Here is a 22405-nt window from a genome sequence, read left to right as displayed (position 1 = left end):
GGTCAAACATTTTTGACAATACTGTACTAACCCACCCTTTTTTCACGTTCCCATATCATTACCCATGTGTGTGCTTAGACTATTTAGAAAAATGCGTAATATTGCCGATGACTACGCTTTATATTTAAGTTTCTCTCTTTAATCGATTTTGTCTGGGGATAAGTATGTTAAAAGTATGTGAAATCAACCCGTTATATAAATTTCGACGCATTCGTTTTTTAAGCACCCATTAAAAGTATCCATATTATTCTAATTATTCTGGCTAAACGTATAAAACACCCAAACGCCCAGATTTTACTCTTATTTCATAGTTTAGAAATTCCATTTCAGCTTGGCTATATGTTCGACGACATCAGTGATACCTGTTCTATTCCTTAGGTCTTGGTTCCTTATTTTGTCTTTTTTCTCACGCCGAGATTCTATCTTTCGAAAATCCCTTTGTCTTATTCCGCTGCCTTTTTCTAATTTTTTGTAAGTTGTCAATTTATTCTCACTTTCATTTTGTTGTTTTGGTAAATGAATTCTCAGTAATTTGCTTTATAAAGAATATTGCATCCGTACACGATCGTCCATTACGAAAACCCTGTAAACGTACCTAAGTAGTAAGTTTAATTATTTTTTGAACAATTTTGAGAGTTTGAACAACTTATTTACTATTATTTGTTTTTTGTGGTTAATTAGGGACATATTTGCATAACTCATAATTATATTAAATTTGTACTTATTTTATTTATTAATAACTGTCATTTTTTTCTAGAAGTTTATGAATTAAATTCAAGTATAAGATTCATTCCATGTTTATTGAGAATTGCGCAATTTTTTATGTAACAAGAATGTTAGTGTCATTTTTTTTGTATGTTATTAAGTATTAACCAAAAAGCTTTTTAAATTTTTTATCTACAGTATTCAGTTTTTCAAAATTTTGAGTAATAATTAAATTAATTTACGTTTTATAGTTTGTTTATTGACAGTAATATATATCCTTTTATATTTTTGTTTCAAGGTTACTATTTTATTGAAGATACACTTTTATTAGGTAATTATTATAGGTAAGTAGGTTAATGTTGATTTAAAATTTGATTAGTTTACTTTGAGTCCTTTATGAGTCTCAGGTTAGGACTTTTTAGCGCCCTCCATCTGGCAGTTCCTAGAATTTAGTATTTCTTGATTTCCTTTTGTCAAAGTGTTAATCATATCCTTACCCACCCCAATGAAGTTTCCGATTCTGAGCAACGAGACCTTTGTAACCTTTGTAATCTATAAATATTTCACGAAATTGTACCATATTTAAGACGTATCGCCCGTGTTCGATGAAATTGCGTACCATTTATTCAGTCGGTTAACGACAATAGTTTTATGTGTAAGTTTTAAAACTGAGATTAAATGAGCTTAATAAAGACTTACCCGTATGGATATAGGTGTGCTTTTTCATGTCAGACTTCTGATGGAACCTCTTGCCGCAATACTGGCAAGGGTAAGGCCTCGTATCAGAATGTATCAGCAAGTGCGTCGATAACGTCGAAGATCTTTTGAAAGACTTCCCACACTGTTTACACTCGAAAACTTTTTCCACGTTATGAACAGCCCTGGAAAATAAAACTGGTCAATATTTTACTTGTAACAATTACAATTGTTTACAATTATTAAATTATCTTGACCGGTACCAGTACGGAACGAATACCTATATACGTTAAGCTTTGCAGATGGTCAAGTAGTGATTGCACAAGACCAAGACGACCTCAGCTACATGATGAAGAAACTTCAAGAAGAATCTACCAAGGCTGGCCTAGATATTAACCTCACGAAAACAGAGTACCTATCTACAAGTGAAGAAGACATAGAAGATCTACAGATTGATGACAACGTAACAATCAAATGAAGGGATAAATTCAAATACTTGGGGTTTATAATCACGAAAAAGGCAACAACAGAGGAAGAAATTACAGAAAGATTAGGACAAACAAGAGCAGCAATCTGACAACGAATAGTACGGTGTGAATGAGTATGGTGGGATAGATACCTAAATATGAAGACAAAAACACAGATTTATAAAACATTAGTGCGAAGTATTATAACCGAATGGAGCCCCATAGGAAGGAGTTAAAGAGGCCTAAACGATGGAGAATGGGACAACAGAGAGAGATGGAAACGGTTGAGCGAGGGAAGGCAGTGAATACTGTAGAATTCCTGAATATATATATATATATATATATATATATATATATATATAAAAACAACAAGTTTATTAGGGATGCAGTCAGTAGGTTTGGCCGGGATGTTATAGAAACACTCTTTTGACTTTTGGTCGAGCTTTCGGAATTCTTTTATTCCTTCTTCAAGACACTGTAATTAGAAGAAAGTGTAAATATTTACAACATATCTCAAATTGTCATTACAACTTACTAGTCCTTTTTTGGTTCTCCTTTTCCATTGCAATTTTCTGACAACCAAAATTTTCATAATAATGAGGTGAATGAGGTCCGACAACTGACACAGACATTGACACAGAACACATCAGAGCTACCACAATCTAAAATAACGTATGGTTGCCTACCCTATATTCCAGTTCTCACACCTAAGCTATTGAACATTTTCAAAAATGTTAGTGGCTTAAAAATTGCAACTAAGAATGTGAAAACGGTATCGAAGTTGTACACAAAGACAAAGGATCCTTTCACAATACAGGAGTCATCGAATGTTGTTTATTCTATACCGTGTGCCAACTGTAAAAACGTGTATATCGGAGAATCATCTCGTAATTTTCACAATAGAGTAATATCACATCGCAGCGACATAAAAACCAAAAAGATAAACGCATGTGCGCTCACAGAACATGCATTAACTTTAAAACATGAATTTAATTTCGAGGATTCCTGTATTCTGGCTAAAGAAAAAAAACCATTCAAAACGTGTTTTCTTGAAAATGTGTTTCATAAAATCTAATACGTCTTGTATAAATAAAAAGTCAGACATAGATAAATTGAGCAACATTTATTGTTACTTACTGACAAAACATCAAAAATAAAATAAAGATTTACTTTTACATATACACACCGTAATACACCAGCATACAAAACATGTTGCATACTATCAAGACAGGTTTAAGATACTACTTCCATTAATATAATAGCAGGAACTCCTAATTACTTTTTAATCACACTATTTTTGTTTTTTTTCTGTTCTCCATGGATCAGTCAAAACACACCATGAAAAGATGTCACTAATAAAATTTTAACTTTCCAATTAAATTTTAAAATGTATATTGTCCATTATTTTAAATGTTATATTTTATATGTGTGTTTTTAATGTTGAGTGTCGTAGCTTTAGAAAAATAATCTCAACGACTAGTAAGTTGTAATGAAAATTTGAGATATGTTGTAAATATTTACACTTTCTTCTAATTACAGTGTCTTGAAGAAGGAATAAAAGAATTCCGAAAGCTCGACCAAAAGTCAAAAGAGTGTTTCTATAACATCCCGGCCAAACCTACTGACTGCAGCCCTAATAAACTTGTTGTTTGTTTATATCGACAGTCAATAATATCCAGTATTTCTTATATATATATATATATATATATATATATATATATATATATATATATATATATATATATATATATATATAATAAGCTACCGCTATGCTATGTGCTAAGTTTGTTAATTTGTAAACTGTACCTAGTTTCAATTAATTGTTTATACAACTTTATCTCTGAATGTTCCATTATCGGAAGCTTTTTTACAAATTTAATATCATTGACTGCTACATGTCTTTTTGAGGTAACACACATGTTTTAACTTCTCTTTGGATGGTTGGTTTTTTCACATTGTTCTTTTTAGATGAACTGATGATACTTTCTAAACATAAAGCGAAACGTCTTTAACAAATAGATGAAGTAGCCACCTTCTTTGTCTTTTATTTCTCCACTTTGACCGAAAAACCCACCACTCTTCGAGTGTACCTTAGTTTATATATATAATTTATCTTGAGTTGGCGTTTAACATTACTACAGTTCCGATGTTGAAAACTCTTTCGAGTAGGGACTTATGTTCCCTATAAGCAATCTAAGTCCATCGGCATATTCCGATAATCTTAGATTGTAATATTGCCATAGATGGCATAGATGCCATATTGTCAGATAATTTAACAATTTTAAGTATGTTTTAACCTTACAGAAGTGTAGTAAAAAATTACAAAATTATAATTAATAGTTAATTAAATTATTATTTAATAAGCACTATTTTGGAGGTGAATGTTTCTAGAATATATGTGTTAAAAATATTCTCTTCAAAAAAACACCAAGAAAAAAAACATTAGAATGTAAAATAATATAGATGTAATATTTTTTACAATTAACCAATTTAATTGAGAAAATTTCACTTGGCTTACCTGTGCTGACTTAAGCTGATCTCGTGTCCAAAAGTTTTATTACAAAGTTCACAGGCGAAAGGTCTTTTACCGTTGTGCGATCTCCTCGCATGTACTTCAAGACCGTGCGGCGTGGAAAACATCTTTTCGCACTTTATGCACGAGTAAACATCCCCTATCGGCATCAAACCTGGTCGCATAAGGAAGTGGTGGTGGTGAGGATGAACTCCAGAAGGGTTATTCATCAGGTGGTGCCTTAATCTATAGAGTTCTTCGGCCGTTGGAGGTGCTGGATAACTACCGGGTTGAGATTGTCCCGAGGCCATCGCTGCTGCCATCGCGCTGAAGTACAAGGAGGTGGGATTCGGCAGAAAACTTCTTTCTTCTCCGTCTTTTTGTGGGTATATATTGGAGGGGAAGAACCCCGAAGGAACTAAATGCCTCGGTAGAAACTGGGAGGTGTATTCTTGCGCTGATTTTAATTGGGCGTCTTTCACGAAATCCATAAACGGGGGATAGAAATATGATTTGGTAACTGAGATCGTTTCTTGAACACATCTATTGTCTACTTTTTTTGGATTATCCGGTCGTAAAAGAGCACTCACTGAAAAGGCTTCGGATTTTTTACTGGAAGGATCCATTTTTTGAATTTCGGTCACTGATGACGGCCTAGGAAAAGGAGAATTTGATCTAGAGTGTACCGGAGAATCTACCTCCAGTTCGGGGGAAGTACTAGGCGAAGGTCTCGGTGAGGAATGTTGCTCCCACCTTTGGTTACTATATTTAGGAGATGAGCGTTCATCGCCACTATAATAACTGCCTTCTCTTTGGTAAGGTTTGGAATTGTTGTTGTTATTTCCGTGGTCTTCTTCGTCATCTGATTTTGATACTAATCTGCTTATGCCAAATTTGATGGGCTCTGAAACAAAATATTTTATAAATACTCAGTGAGTAACGAATCTCGTCAAAAAATGATATAAATAAACAGACAAATCAAAATACATAACAAATAACCTTGATTGATTTTGGACACAAAAAAAATGATGAAAGAAAAGATTTTATAAAATTAAACTTTATTTGATATTGAGAAAGTGAATAATTATTGTAATTGTCTATTCCTTGTGTCTGTTTATAGGACTACAGTTTATTACATAGTTATTTGCTATCCGTAATAGATAAGGAAAAAATTTTAAATTTCGATCTTCTTCCCTACTTCGTAATTATCGAATTATCAGTATATGTCAAGCAGCCCACCCGAGAACATCTTCTAAAAAGTTCTTTTTTTTTTTAGTATTATAAATTAATTTTGTTCGCTAATTATTCCAAATTTTCGTGCGAATAAATCTTTATCTGTAAACAAAAAGAAAACAAATACAACCTGTAAAATTGAGATAACTCACATTACAATTATTTTTTTCAGCTTGGTTTAGCTCATTATTGCATTTTGGTATCAAAAATGTATTGAAATAATATAAAGCTAAAACTAACTAATGCACTGGTAATAACTTTGTACTGGTATACACCATATACACCAGTGGCGCACCCAGGGGGAAATTTGGGGGGTTAACCCCCCAGGGCACTATTCCGACACTGTTACTCACAACTTTTTTAAGGACTCAAAATGGAGTAAAACGGACTCATAAAAAAATTTCGGTGCCCAACCAAAACCCCCACAGGAAAATTCTAGGTGCGCCACTGGTATACACTGTGTTAGTTTTCCATTTATCTTATGTATTCAATGTATTCAATTATGGAAGTAGATGTTTTCGATGTTTTGTATAATATTGATTGGTATGTTTTTTTATACAATAGGTGATATATACAATATATATATATATATATATATATATATATATATATATATATACGTATATATATATATAACAATTCTATTTATTTAATTTTTTTTTTAACGAATGAATTTCGATATTACTTGTTTCTGGAAGTTGCTGCTTTACTAGTGTACATTTATATTGTATGAAAAACATGTTACAGGAAAAATCCTCTAACCTACATCCTTCCTGTTCAGCTCACAACAACAAATCCCTAATTAGGAAACATAAAAAGCAAAAAAATACAAACGTGCAACCTCGTAATCCCTTTGAGGCGTGCAATAAAGGGATTAAGATTTTTCTCTAACCCTTCATTCTCGAACTCAACTAATCTTAAAATGATAGCGTTCACCGCCATGCACTTTGCATTCAAAAGAGATAATAATGGACACACTCCTGTCTCTGTATTTAACATTTTATTTATTCTCATGAATAATTTCGTTCGCGAAGTCTTTGATTCCGATTCAGCGAGGAATTAGGCGAAGATTAGGTTAGATTATTATATGGTGGGACTATTGCTGAAAACCTCTGCTCACGATGAAACGGTTTTATTTGATGATCATAATTGAGAAGCGCTCATTTTAACACTAACAGATCCTTTTTCTATCTATCAGGTAGAATATCTGAGGCTATTTTTTTAATACATAGTATAACGAGAATTAAACTAACTAAACTTCAATTTATTTATACTATTTATCTAGAAGTTTCTTCGGCCATTTTCGAAATGTTTATGAAAGAATTTTTCTTTCTAGAAACATCGATTTGACTGGAAATTTTTTCAAATATCTCCTCGAACTATCTAAAAGCTTGATCGATTTTATTGGGATCATTTTCTAGTTGAGAATTGGTCCTTGCAGAAACTTCTACAGTTTTTTTAGATGTTGTTTTACCATCTCCATAATTGATTTATTTGCGGACTATAATTTGATTTCCTCTATTCTTAAAGGAGCTTTTTTAAACCACTGAAATCTTCATGTCGGTCCTGTAATTCCTCACGCAGTTGCATTAAGGTAAGATGTTTTAGTAGGATAGTCCACCGAACACGCGAAGTGTTAGAAATTCTTTTTTAAAGATATTAGCAGTGATAACAAAACTAAATTTAAAGTGGAAAAAGCTGCTGTTTTGGTTTACTAAGGCCCACGAAGACTTTTCCATCTTTCTCGTGACCTGAGTTTTCCTTCTTTATCAGTATATTTTCATTTTAATGAAATGATCTGGCCTTTTTTGTGACCACTTGCTAGCGTAGGGAGAAGCTGGAATAGTAGTTTTGACCTTAGGAATGTTCTTAGTAGATTTGACCTTATTTCTGAGATTTTGACGATCTTAGTCATCAGGTTGAATTTACGCTTGTTACAAATCTTTTTTAACCTGGCTTGCCGATTTTAAATAAGATAATGATATTGACATTGAAAAGTGACTGCGATAGGTTTCGTACGTTCCAGATAACCATAACACATCATTCTCCGTTTTCTCATGTTGGTAAGTGTTCATATGGTCCTCAATAACCATTTAACTATTTAAGCCAAAGTGGTAGAACTGGTGGAGAAATATACGTATTTGGGTAATGATACAAGAAACAGCAGGGATAACAGTCAGTCAGCTAGGGCTGAATAACACGGAAAGAGTCACACCAGAACTCAATCCTTTTGATACCGTACGTATCTGGGATGCGTGAATTTTCCATTTAAAGGTATTGTGAGCCGTATGGCTAAATCTAGTAAACTATTATCTACGATATGATAATCATTCTGGAACACAATAATTAATTTTCGATGTCCAGTTCTATCATGCCTACCCCTTGAAACCGTATCCGAAGCAAAACAGTAATTTCGTCAAATAAATCTAATCATCAAAGGGGTGTCGCCGAAAAAATAATTCCGATAAAGCCATTTAAACATATTAGTTTGTTTCCGAACATTTCCCCGGAGAGGAGCAGTTAATAATATATTCTTTTGATAGTTTCACGAATCATTAGCCAGCGACCGAATAGTTTAACGGGGGCTAATTCTTGAGGGGGCAGCCACCCCTACACCGCTGTTCTTGTAAATAGAGCCCCATTCATTTATTCCGATAAAGGCGCGCTACATAAAGAATGAGAGTGTAATGTGGACAAGGGGTGGCTTTTGAATATTTCATGACCTCTGCAGTGACAGCTGTTCCTCTGTATCAGCACTATTTTAGCAATAGGACAGAGGCGCCCATCCAAAGGTATCAAAATAAACAAACAAAATTGCTGCAGTAAATTTAAATACATCCGAATAATATTGACAGTTTATTTTTTACATCAAAACAGTGTGTAGAAAAAATAATTAAATATCATCATTATCATCAACTACTCCATCAATCGTCGGGTGTAAGCCTTCCTTAAGTACTTTCATTTCTGTCTTTTTCTGTATCCATTTGTGACCAGCTATTATTTTGATGTCATCAGTCCATCTGTTTAAAGGTCTACCTTTGCTTGTCTTATGTTTTCTTGCTCGCCATTTAACAATCAACATGTAAAGCAATGGGCAATATTTTCAAAACTTTGTCATTCGATCTCCAATTTTTGGGTCGATACAACCAGGTGATCCAGAAAAGCTAAAATGCCGATATAGTTTATTGTTCCAGTAAAATTTCAGCCACGAGTTAATAAAACAATGTGATAAATTCATAAATTCATGTAAGGATCAATACTAGGTTAACCTATCCCTAGGGATGGCTAACGTGCGTTGGATTCAAGGTAGAGCCTTAGAAGGAGGTCCTGCAATCGAATGCCTTCCTGTTATCCTGCCTACCAACTAAACTACTCTCTCCTACTTGTGCGTAGTGTACTGTCGCACGTACCGTACTCCGAAAGTCTCTTCACTAGCCATCTATTACACTCCAGCATTGTGTGTCTAATAGTGTCGGAGTATTCGCAGTATAAGCATTTATCTGTAACTATGAAGATACGCCCTAAAACAGCCATGTCCTGTGAGTACTTTCATCATGAACTAATCCAGTCGCTTGTAACCACAGTCCCTTAGACTCGAGATCAGCATCTTGGTCCATTGGGCAACAGCTTCCGTGTTGTTCCACTCTTCTTGTCATCTTTACATTTACCTCCCCTTTATTCTTTTGTCGGGCTTTTGTCAAATGCTCTCTTCTCTCATAGAGATGTCTCCTTTCTACTGCTAACACAGTGATAGTCCACAAGGCTGCTGCAGATATAGTTCTGTAGACGCATGCTACTCGCAACAGACTCTGTCTACTCGTATCATGAGCCCCTTGTAGGTCGGTATCTCTACCGCCTCACTTCAGACTGGTATAAGGCCCTCCTCCTTTCTGATTTGGGTCCTCCAATGTTAGGCATCCCACTTCCCATTGCAGCCGCACTCTTCTGCCTTCTGGACTACCACCCGTATATGCTCCCCTCATCCGCCACATTTATGTAGCGTCGCTCCCAGATATTTGACGCATCTCTTTGTTGTTGGCTGTGCCCCTGCACATTATTCCATCCCTTTTCTTTTCCGTTTACCTTTTAGAATGATGGCTTTGGCCTTCTCTGCTGCAAGTTTTAGTCTATGATCTGTCATCCAGTCCTTTACCACGTTAGGCGCCGACCCTCGATCGGGCCATAGGATGGTATTATATTATCATCGCCACGTAAAATAAATGCATTATTTTAAATGCGAGCGTTCACTGTCTGTGCTATGCTCTAGGCGAGGATACCATGCCATGGTCTCAGCACAATGAGATCATCCGCAAAAGCGATAAGGTTATGCCATAACTAATTACACCATCCTGCCCAAACTCTTTTGTAACCCCAGTTCTACGCATCAGGAATATTTAGTCCTCACAACAATTTAACTAGTTCAAGTCAATATTGTGTAGACGGAATTCTGCTTTTGTGACGATTTTAGATATAATTGTTTTGTCTTTTATTTTTAATAATAGATTTAAAGCATTATCTTTAAAAAATTGCCTAGACTGTTGCAATCTCCGGTATAATCCGATTCAGTCTTTTGACCTAACACCACATTATCAAGTAACACTCCAAGTGAAAGATAATTCCTGTTGCTCTGACACCAATTTCTCAATTCGTGGGTTTTATTGTGATGTTCTTTGCGTTGAATACGTTGAAAAAGAAGTAAGAGATCAACTAAAAAGATCAAATTGATTAGGATGCCTTAATAACACTGTATGGCGTAATTAGCGCAACACAATCAAGACCAACAATGACGTACGCATCAGAAACAAGGCCTGACACAGCCAAAATACAGAGAATACTGGAAACACTCAGAAGAATAACAGGGACACTTAACAGAAAAAAGAAATCAATGTGGCACCTTATTAGATGATCATCTAGCTTCGATGGATTCATCATGATTACTAAGGATTTTGTTGTACAGAAGGCGGATGAGCAGATGTTAAATAAACCATTACGCTAACCTAAGTATTAAGAAGTTGCATATAACAGGAGTCACATATATTACGAACGAAATGGTGTTGCACAGAATGGGAAGAGACAGAGAACTTTTGACCACCATTAAAAGACGAAAGACAGCATATTTGAGGCATATACTTAGAAATGATAAGTACGAGTTGTTGCAGCTGATTATGAAGGGTAAAATCGAAGGAAAAAGGGGTCCTGGTAGACGACAAATATCCTGGCTGAAAAACATTCGCGATTGGACCGGGTTAAACACACAGACGCTCTTAAGAAAAGCAAAAGATAGAGACGAATTTGCAATGGTTATAGCCAACCTTCATTAGTGGAGACGGCACTAGAAGAAGTAGATATAACAGATAATTATCATAAAATTATTATATAAGAGACACACACTAAAACTCATATGAAGCAGGACAAACTGAGTTTAACTTAAATAAATAACTCAAAAGGTTGCATTAAAAGGGAGAAGTAGTGAACATGGGAACTATATAACTATAATACTAATAACTGTAATCTATAAAAGTTGTATTTAAAAATCCTTTATAAAAGGTATATAATTAAAAGACCCTTTTGGACTACATCACAGAATGGTGGTTTTCGGACTAACAAATCCATCATCAGTGCATTTACCAGGTATACATGAATCAAGTCACTAAATATAAATATAAAAACCCTTAAAATGGTACAACATTAAATTTGTTATTTATTACATCTTTGTTAACAAATTGGTGAGATGTTAAAGTTTTTAACAAATACCCTGCATGACAACGTAAGACTCCCAATATAGGCGTTGCTGAACCTGAGACGATATCTCTGTATGGACTCTAGATGGCCATTCCAGTTTTTTTTTAAAAAAACTTCTCAGTTGTATTCGAAATTTTTCTGATGGGTGGTCTTCTTCTTTTTCTTCTGGTTCCTATCCGTTTCGGATGTTGGAAATCATATTGGCAATCATGACCTTGTTCGCTGCGGCTCGAAACAGCTCCGTTGAGGTTTTCTTAAACCATGTTCTTAAATTCCGCAGCCATGATATTCTCCTTCTACCGGGTCCTCGCTTACCTTTGACTTTACCTTGCAATATAGACTGCAGCAGGGAGTAACGGTGCTGATTTCTCATAACGTGTCCCAGATATTGCAATTTTATGCGTTTGATCGTAAACACAATCTCTGGTTCCTTCTTCATTTTTTCTAGAACTTCCTTGTTCGTGATCCTTGTTGTCCATGATATTCTCAGCATTCTTCTATAAAGCCACATCTCAAATGCTTCAAGTTTTTTAATAGTGGTGTCTGTGAGCGTCCATGCCTCCGCCCCGTACAACAACACAGAAAAAACATAGCATCTCAAATGTCTCATTTTTATATCTAGGGATATGTTGTGACTTTTGAAGATGGCGCTCATTTTGTTAAAGACCGTTCTTGCCTTTCCTATGCGGCACTTTATTTCCTGTACATTGCTCCACTGTTCATTTATAATAGTTCCCAGGTAGCAATACTGTTTTACTCGCTCTATCTGCGTCCCATTAATGTATAGATGAGCCCCATTTATATTCTCCTTGCTGATAATCATTTGTTTCGTTTTGTGGGTATTAATGTTTAGTCCGTACTGTTGACTGTACTCGTTTATTCTGTCCATTAGCCTCTGAAGTCCCTCTAAACTATCTGCTATCACCATGGTGTCGTCGGCATATCTAACATTGTTTACTCTTTCACCATTTAGAAGGATGCCTTCGTCTATTCCGTAAAGAGCCTCGATAAAAATTTTCTCTGAGTACATATTAAATATCAACGGCGATAGGATACATCCCTGTCTAACTCCACGTAGTATTTTTATGTGATCTGTTTCTTCTCCGTTAATTTTCATGTATGCGGTCTGATTCCAGTATAGTTCTGAAATTATTCTGAGGTCTTTGTCATCCAGGTCTGCTTCTTTTAAAATGTTTATTATCTTTTGATGTTGAACTCTGTCAAATGCCTTTTCATAGTCGATCAAGCACGCGTATACGTCGCAGTTAACGTCCCTGCATCTTTGAATCAGTACCTGTACTCCGAAAAGTGCCTCTCTGGTACCCACTGCGTTAATGAAGCCGAACTGTCTGTCCGATATTTGTTCCTCGCACTTTTTATAAATTCTTCCATGGATGACTCTAAGAAACAGTTTCAACATGTGGCTCATTAGGCTGATTGTTCGATATTCTTCGCACTTTTTAGCCCCCTGTTTTTTAGGTATCGCTATGAATTCTGATTCTAGCCATTTATCAGGGATGATTCCTGTATTGTATATTTTATTGAAGACAGCCGTGATCCAATTTATTCCTTCTTCCTGATGGGTGGTACGAGTGTATAACGTTATAAACGTCACATGTTTGTTTTTTTTAATATTTATTTTATTTTAATTTCTTTCGATTATATTCCTCTATTAAGTATTTCTTTTATTTTACTGTTTTTATTCTAAAAATAGCTGGTGGTCAACTCTTCGATCTACGAAATATTCTATTTAATCTTTATATTTCATTTTCAATGTTAATTCAGTGTCTCTTTATAATTTCATATTTGACTTTGTATGTATAACCTCCAATCCACGTGTTTCGTTTCAAAATATATGGAGTTGGTATCTTCTATATAGAATTTAACTAATTCGTCTAATAATAATCAATCGTATTCAATTATATCGTATTTAATAGTTTACTTACACAATTTAAACAGTTTACTTATATTAAAAATAGTTACCCACGGCTATAAGAGTTTTGTTGAAAAAATGCCTACTTTGTGCTTCCTAAATATTAAATTCCGTGCTCAATCTTATCATGTGACTACTTCTGCTAAATCACTGATTTATTAAATCCCTTCGGACCTCGACCTCCGCCACTGATCACAGTATTGCTCTATCCACACCGGATGATTTGCTCTTTTTGCTCCAACAATAACACCGGCTGATTGAAATTTTGATGGAACTTACACCTGCTGTTTTCAGATTTTCAGCGATTGTTTTCCCTCGAAATAGAAAATCGGTTTTGATTGCGATTTCATCCGTCCTGTCTATCTGTCCGGTTTGATCCCGCGTGCGTGAACAGAGACAAAAATTAATGATTCAAACTAATCAAGCTCGCTCAACGATTCTCTTTTTATTGGTAAATGCGTGGAAAATAATGAAACAACAATTGGAATTTTCCTGCGGAGATGATTCCTGCTACGAATTATGCTGTGTATGATGAATGAGTTTTATGGAAAATCCATGAAAAATTATCTAATGAAATACTCGTAATGAAATTACTTTTGCAAATACTGTTGATTTGATGGGTGATTTTCAGATTTTCTGGCTTTAGTTGATTCATACATAAAAATCGATTTCATTGGAGGTATATAAAAAAAATAACGTAAAAAAATATGTAGGTGTGAATATATGAAAGAAGAAAGAGTTTGTAGGAACTAAAAACAGTTTAACTAGGTAAAACATGCGGTCATGAAGGACATTCTGTAACAAAAGTTGACATAATGAACAGGTTACAAATGCCCGCTTGGGGAAGGTTTATCCACAGAAATAAAATTTACAACTCATAAAGAATTTGTCGGTCTGTTTTTTATAATTTGTTTAAAACTATACTGCAGATTACCACGAAAGAAAAATTTTCGCTGTTTTCGAATATTACTTTGGTCAAATTATACATTTTCTACCAATGGCTTCTGTCGTAGTTATGGACAATGCCAGTTACCATTCAGTAATAAAGGAACCGTTACCTAACAGTAACTGTAAAAAAGAAAGAGATCTTAGATTGGTTATATGCAAAGAAATGAAGATGAAGAAAAATTTCATCCGATGATTGGCAAAAAGACATTGCATTAAAAATAATTGTTTAATTTCTTCTTCTTTGTGCGGGTGTGTTGTCGTTTTTTATGATTTCCTCGTTACTTTTAACTCCGCAGTCAATCCAGCTACCAAGATATCTAAAGTGTTCCACCCTTTCCTCAAGTCTTCAATAATAAATCTCAAAAACTGGTTCATTGAAGGCATTAAACAACATCGGTGAAATAACGCATCTCCGTCTGACATCACGCTTAATAGAAATTTTAGGTGAAACCTCTTGATCCACCTTAAAACGAGTGGTCTGATTGGAGTAAAGATTTTTAAGCAATCTAATGTCATACGTGTTCAGACCAACTGAGTCTGAGCATTGAAATAGTAATGTATGTGGTACTCTATCAAAGGCTCTGTCGGAATCCATAAAACATACGTAAACATTTTTTTTCCTAAACTCAATATATACATATATATATATATATATATATATATATATATATATATATATATATATATATACATATATATATATATACATATATAATCTGTGTTTACCATATTAAAATGTTCTTAAAACTTCCATCTCCATTTCTACCCGGAAAGCAATTTCTGATGGCGAAGAAAAATTGGTTAAGTTCCCGTCGCCGTCTCGTCTTCCTCGGAAACTCACACGTCTCTTTTCTACCCTTGATTTAAAAACAACCCTCTTGTCACATGGGAAACAAGTAAACATTGAAATATTATGTAAACACTTGACAGAGCCCACGAACCCTCTAATAGTTTTCTCTGCAATTTGTATACTGGAAAAATGTTCTTTCTTTCGCTCCTCCGTTGCACGTCGCTGACAGGAGTCGTTTCGGAAAATTTGTTGGAAAATGAAGACGTTAAAAAATCCGAGTATTTGCAAATATAATTGCTTTAGCTTTTAGTTTGGCATCGACAATGCCAACACTTGGTATTTTGTGTTCAAAAGAATATTGCAAGTCTCTTCTTGCTTGGAGAGTCGAGCATAAAAACCAGTCACTTTTGATAATTAAGTAATGATATTTTCGTACATTATTTATATACTAATTATTATAATCATTCTTTGAAATACCTAATTTAAACTAACCACAAAATAGGGAGTAATTAACATAAAAAATGCACGTTTAAAACAAAACAAATCATATTAATAAACTCATACTTTTGTTATTTATTTATAGATCTCCAAATTTTATTACATTTTATTATATTTAAAGATTATTGTATTAGTGTAGCAAGTTTTAGGTATTTCTGCTTTAAAGGGTCTAATTTTGTTGTCCAGTTTCCGGAAAACTCTTGTTTAAAATAAACGTTGTATCGTGTTTAATGATTTTGAAATGTTTGATATATATTAAATGTAAATATATCTTTCATATAAAAAAAGTGCTTGGATAAAGTGTTTTCCCGAGTTAAAACTAAGTCGAGACAAAGTATTTTGCAGGGTCCGTGTGTATCATTCATTTTCATAGTTCATTTCTTAAATAAGGAACTGACAAACAAAAGCATCGTGTCCCACAAAAGCAATTTTACAGGAAAGAGTATTTTTATTGGACAAATTCGGTTTTACTTATTACAGTGCTGTAATATTAGGAGAATTTGCTATTAACTTTCTCAGCACAGCGGACCGTTTAAGCCAAAGCTTTCATCACACATAAAACACACTATCCCACGTAAATTTTTTACTACAATTATCAATCAATCTGCATAGTGTGGTAAAAAAGAAGATCTTGAATAAGATCTTGTTTAAGGTGATATTCATGGCGTCCTCAGAAAATAAACACTTTTATGAGTGTTTGATCGATATTTGATCTCATATAAAATTGTCTAATATGTGTAAAAAGAATATCTTGGTTGCCTTCAGGACGAGAAGCATGTATGTAATTCTTTTTGGTTCTTTTCCTGAGTCCACTACTATATTTAATAACATCATGAATCAGGTAAAACTGGAAGTGCTCAAGGGAAAAGCATACCTCTACATACAATATGAAATACGGACGTAAAAATAGAACGATATCCGAATACATATTTTTATATATGTCAACAATTTGTTGAATTTCCAAAACATTTTTTATTAAACTATTTTAACTTCAGTAATAGTCGTCCAAAACAATCACGAACGAACACTCATTGTCCAAACAAAAGCCTTACGCAAACACAATTTTTAAAATAACCCGTATTATTATGTTTTTATTACATCCACAAATCAAATGCGTGCGTCGGTTTCGTATCGAAATCAACCCTATCAAATATTCCCACTGTAGGACAATATAAATAAAACATTTGTAAATATTATACAACGTAAGATAATCAGTATTGTTTGAGTAAAATACTAAGTAAAGAATTGGTAGACTGGAAAAAGTAGAAACAACTTTTGTCATGTCAAAATAGCAATGAAAGCCGCCGAGAGAAAGATGAAGTTATCGCAACTTCACCAAAAATAAAACTTGTGATACAAAAAAAGTATTCCAACAATAGATATTTCGGTATTGTTTTTAAATATTGATTAATCCTAATCGGAAATTTATTAATTTTAGGTTAGAAATATGATCCAGAAAAAACCTTACACAAAAAGATTTATACCAGTAATTAAAGGTGTTCTACAATGTAATAATAGTTATTTATGTACCTAAGTCGGTAAAGTAACTCCTTATCAAGTATCTAGTCTGATATTACGTGAAATGCGAGCTAAGCGAGCGAGGCAAGTAACATACGAGTTCGATAAAGACCGTTTACTCTTAAATCTCTAAAAGTTTACTCTAAAATAATTACTATATCGGTAAATTAAATTAAATTTTTTATTAATTTCATATAAATATAATTACAAAATACTACATAATTTCACTTTTTGACATGAATTTAATTAATAATAACTGCCATCGACCGCTGACATTCAATTTCAATCAACTTGATTAATATTTGTGACACATAAAGTTCTTCTTCTTTCTGTACAATAAAGTCTTACTTTAACGCCGCAAATAGTTACAATAATGAATGACTTTATTGACGTTTGGCGGTAAGGTATATTATTTTAACAAGATGATCAGGTGAAAAGAAGTTTATATAAATATCTACATTCTTCTTATTTCTCTACTCTTGTCTATACTCCTTACTCTTTTAATGTATGTTATCTTTTATGAATATCTCTACAACAGATCATAAACACAACATAAACAAAATCCAACACAAAAGACGCCTTCTACATTAATTCTGACAAACCCTCATGATCTCCTCATGAAAACAGAATATAACCGCGACTCGGTCCAGATCAAGCTGAAGGTGAATACCATTTATATGATATAGCCAATCCAGGCATCTCCAGCCTGGGCTATCGAGACGGCGGTTCATTCTGGTCTAAATTGAAAATCCTAACAAAACAAAAAAACATCCAAATCTTCTCTGCTATTGTGGTGAACAACCAAATAACCAACTCGGATCATTAGAAAACCGAGGTCTTCAAAACACATCTTCAAAACATACTCACCAACCCATACCCCAGATTTGACCAGATCTTCCGTGTGATCACTGAGAGATACACGTAACAACAACTCTAGGCCAGACAGACACACCATTGCCCCTATGAGTCAACAAACATTGGGGAACTCAGCCAAATAGGCGACTCCAATTCACCAGGACTTGACAAAACTCCAAGGAACTGCGTGAAACAACTTCCACCGAGCGTCTCCCACTACCTGACGGAAATAATCAACGCCTTACTTAAACTGTGCCACTTTCCAATTCCTTAGAAAGTATCCAATACCATTCGGCTCCTTAACAGGAGCAAATTCCAATTCATTCATAATCCTTACAGACTGATTTCTCTAGGAAACATTCTGACTGAAGTCCTTGAGAGGATCCTCAAGGAAAGGCTCGTAGATTTTACCACAAAAAAACATCATCCCTTCATTTCAATTCGACTTTAGAGAAGGTCACTCTACAAGAACCGATTTGATGGAACTATAAAATTTGATTCAAATAAATCAAGCGTTTTATGTATTTATTTACAAAAAAAAAGTGATAAATGCCTACGAAATTTCACCTCGATTATTAATATATCCCAAAACTGTTATAAATCCTTCTTGTTTGTCAATTAAAATTAACTGAAAAATACTTATATAATTCCTCGATTGATGTTACCAATATTGACCCAAAAAGAATTACTGATTATAAAGAACAAATACAAAGATAACTCAAATGATGATAACTTGATTTACGACCTTTAATAAACAAGCGATAACGACAAGTTACTAACTACGGCTAAGTTTCACATTGCTTTTATTATTTTTCAAACAGTTGGTTGTCTGATACCCGATCAAATTGAGTTGTATATCCATCAAGTTTATTGCCGACCCATTTGATTAAATTAAGACTTTTTCGTTAAACCTTTGTTTGCTTCGAAGAGTTATTCATCCGCTTAATCCAGCTATATAATTTGGTAGTGAGGTTTATGGTTTCATAATCTGACTTAATTTGGACTGGAAACATGTTTTCTGATTGATATTGAGTTGTCTCCAAAACGTAGATAATTTATTGCCTGATGTAAAAAATTCGGGGACAATTCTAATAGTAATATTGGATGACGTTTTTATTAGTAATTTAGCCCCTTTCAATCAACCTTTAGAATCAACCTTCTTGGCGATACCAGGGAAACACAAAGTCAGTCGCTGCGTAGAACACCGTTTAATTAGCTTAAAAAGGCTTTCCTAAAAATAATACATAAGCGAATTTATACCCGATGTTAAGAAAAAACAGGAGACACTCGATTTGGTTTCAAAAATGACTTGGGAATAAGAGAGTTGCATGAAGTTGATGGTGCCCAAAAGGCCTTTGACAACGTCAGACATAACTATTGACAGACGTTAAAAGAAATTCAACAATTATATTGGTATCAAAAAGCGAAACTAAGTATCGTTAATGGCCTATACACAGACGAAACGGAGATAAGGCAGGGTTGTATTCTCATCCCACTACTTTTTAACATTTATGTAGAGAAGAAATTTTAGCTTGCACAAAACAAAGAAAGGAGTCAAAATGAATGGTTTTTCTATATGCTGACGATACGCATTCACAAAATGCCGCATTCACAAAATGGTTCGAAAGATTTAAGGGTTTAAAAGTAAGACCGTGACCTGGAAATGAAAATAAGAGTAGCAGTGACTAGAAACACCTTCGTTAAATTTGAAAATATCTCCTTCGTCATATTTCCGTTAACTCTTACAATCCAGGTCTAGAAATGCTACATATGGACCATCCCGATGTATGGAAGTGAGAACTGGTCACTTAAAGTGAGACCTCTGAATCGTCTAGAAGCTTTTCTCTGATAAGTGATACATAGGTTTTTCTGTCTTCTGGATCTTTTGCTCTTAACCAAGCCATATAAATATGCTTATACTGGTTATAAATTCACCAAATCTTTTGTTGAAAATTTGAAAGTTTTTTTAATCTTAGGTAAATGCTTATCTTTCGGTTTTATTAACAAGTTTTGTTAATACTTAATTTCAACTGTTCATTTCGTTCTGTTGCAAGTAAAACATAAAAGCGTAACAATGTTTTTTAATCTCATTTTCATGACATGTTTAGCTATAGAATCAGCTTCCTTATAAGAGAAATTTTATACTATTTTATTCAAAACAATTCATTTATATTTCCTATATTAGCTGTATGTTAAAATAGAACAGTAAAAGATTATATTGTTTAAGTTTTTTACTAATTTGTCACTCGTCCGACAAATATATACACGATGAACGGGGGAGAGAGTTTAGGGAGAGTTACGGCATATTAATTGAGGGGGTAGGATTGCAGTGATGCCCTCAGGGCCACAAACAATTAACTCCTCGCAAAACATGATCCAGTTCATTGCGCAATCAGTCACACACACCGAGAATCGGCTCAGACAGAGATACACTTCATTTGGAGGTTTTAGTCACAGTTTTTTGTGCCAAATCGGGTGCTAGGGGTGATTTAAAGAAATAAAATTACAACCTGTAACAAAATATTAATCTATTTTAATTAAAGGGTGAATTTAATAACTTAAAATTGAAAGTTCTACCTTAGAAGTTACTTTAGGTCAACTATGTTATTTGTAGAAGTAAATAAATGTTTCGTTGTCTTTACTTAATTGGTTAAAAATTAAATACAGTACTTTGTTTGTTTATTGAGCTCAGAAGGTCTTTTAGATCTTAAACTGAAACAAATTACACTACCATAATTTTATTGTATACATCGTTACATTTCATTGCTTTTTATAGACTGCATGCATTATCTACTGCCTTTTCCTTTCATTCGCGAACTTTGTAGTTCGATTCTTTGTAGGTCTTCAAGAACATATCTTTCCATTTTTTTCGTGATCCGCCTTTCCTTCTCTTCCGTATTGGTTTCTCTTCCGATTATCACTGCGAGCTTTCGACATCCTTCCTGATCTCTTCTTCAGGGCTTCCGAGATGTCAGTCTCCAGAATTCCCAGACACTACTACACCGATCACTAATCAATGCATTACTGCTACTGGGAATAACGGACGGTTTATTTATACCGACTATAGTGACGTGCTTGATGCTTCAATATTGAAACGCATTAATACGCCTTTGCGATGATGCAAATAGACCCAATAGCATCCACAAACGTCAATCTTCCACTCAATCTCAACCAAAAGACTCAGACCCTCATCACACGAAAGCTTTTTTTCCTTATATCAAAGTTATCACTGATAAAGTCGACAAAATTATTAAATCGAGAGGAATAAAGACAATATTTACCCATTAACAAAAAGTTTCATCTCTGGTCCGATCAATTTCCAAATGAACAACTCATGAGTTTATGAAATATTCCTTTACATAAGCCAAACAAATCGTAGAATCCTAAATAGGATTTATGAACATACCATTTCTTATTCAAGAATTATCCGAGAAGCTATAGAAATTTAAAAAATGCCAAATTGTCTCAATAAAAGAGATGACAGCATCCGGTTACCTTTGACATGGAGACCTCTCATAAAGAAAATATCGTCCACCACCCTCCAATCAAAATTCAGATGTCAGAAATATTCGCGCCAGCCCTCGCGCCAATCCCCGCGAAAAATCTTCACACCAACCCACACGCCAACCTCCACCCAAATCACGTCACCATCGATGCTATAAATGAACCGTCCGCTGTTCTTAGTAGCAGTAATACATTGATTAGTGCTCAGTGTAGTAGTATGTGGAGGCTCGGGAGACTGAGACCTCGGAAGCTCTGAAGAAGATATCAGAAGAAGATGTCAAAAGCTCGACGCGGTTCCTGTTGAGTTTAATATTAATTCTAGTAATAGTATTATTAACCTTAGCTTTAAGTTTATTATATATATATTGTTATGATATGTGAATGCGATGCAAGAAAACTACAAGTTGTTCTTATTTACCGGCTAGCTTTATGAAGATAAAAATAATTTTTTTTTTTAAGTTGATTAATTTGTAATATTGATAAATTTAGAAATGCTTTTAATAAAATTTATTGAACGCCTGAAAATATAAAAAAAATTAGACAAACATTTATTCTACTCACCTTGTATTCTCTAAATCTCACAGGATACTGTTTTTTTTTATGCAAAGTGAATCTTTTCTATTATTGATAAAAGAAAATTTCGTTTGTTTATCTAAAGTATAGAAAGAAACGTGCTGTATTTTGAATTTGAATTTTTACTTATTTTTCTTAGAACATGCAGACTCTTAACTCAAGCGAGTTCTGTGACCTGTAGTGCTAGATAAAGAAATACAAATTTATATAAAGCAAAAAATTCACCACACAAGAAGTTTTATTTTTAATGTACTGTGCAATTATTTACAAGTGATCAATTAAATATTACACAACGATATCTTGTATAATATATAAAAAAATTATTTAAGATTCTTCCAATAAATAAGCCAATACTTAACCGTTTAATACTAATATGAATGGATTTAGATTTATGACGTAAAACAATATTGAAGTAAGTATATGAAATTAGT

The 22405-nt window shown here is 33.9% G+C and overlaps 1 protein-coding gene across 1 annotated transcript in view; it reads right to left on the bottom strand.

Annotated features, from left to right (window-relative positions):
* Window positions 1-22405, bottom strand: part of LOC140432898 (uncharacterized) — a 136338-nt gene that overhangs the window by 55232 nt on the left and 58701 nt on the right. Inside the window, exons 3-4 of the mRNA XM_072521057.1 lie at window positions 4387-5284; window positions 1405-1586 (exon numbers count right to left, since the gene is read on the bottom strand). Of these exons, the coding sequence (XP_072377158.1) occupies window positions 1405-1586; window positions 4387-5284 (1080 nt within the window). The remainder of the gene's footprint in view (window positions 1-1404; window positions 1587-4386; window positions 5285-22405) is intronic.

Source organism: Diabrotica undecimpunctata, chromosome 1 (assembly GCF_040954645.1).
Source record: "Diabrotica undecimpunctata isolate CICGRU chromosome 1, icDiaUnde3, whole genome shotgun sequence".
NCBI classification, from domain to species: Eukaryota; Metazoa; Arthropoda; class Insecta; order Coleoptera; family Chrysomelidae; genus Diabrotica; species Diabrotica undecimpunctata.
Note: the sequence above shows the minus strand (reverse complement) of the source record. Positions and strands in the feature narration are given on the sequence as shown.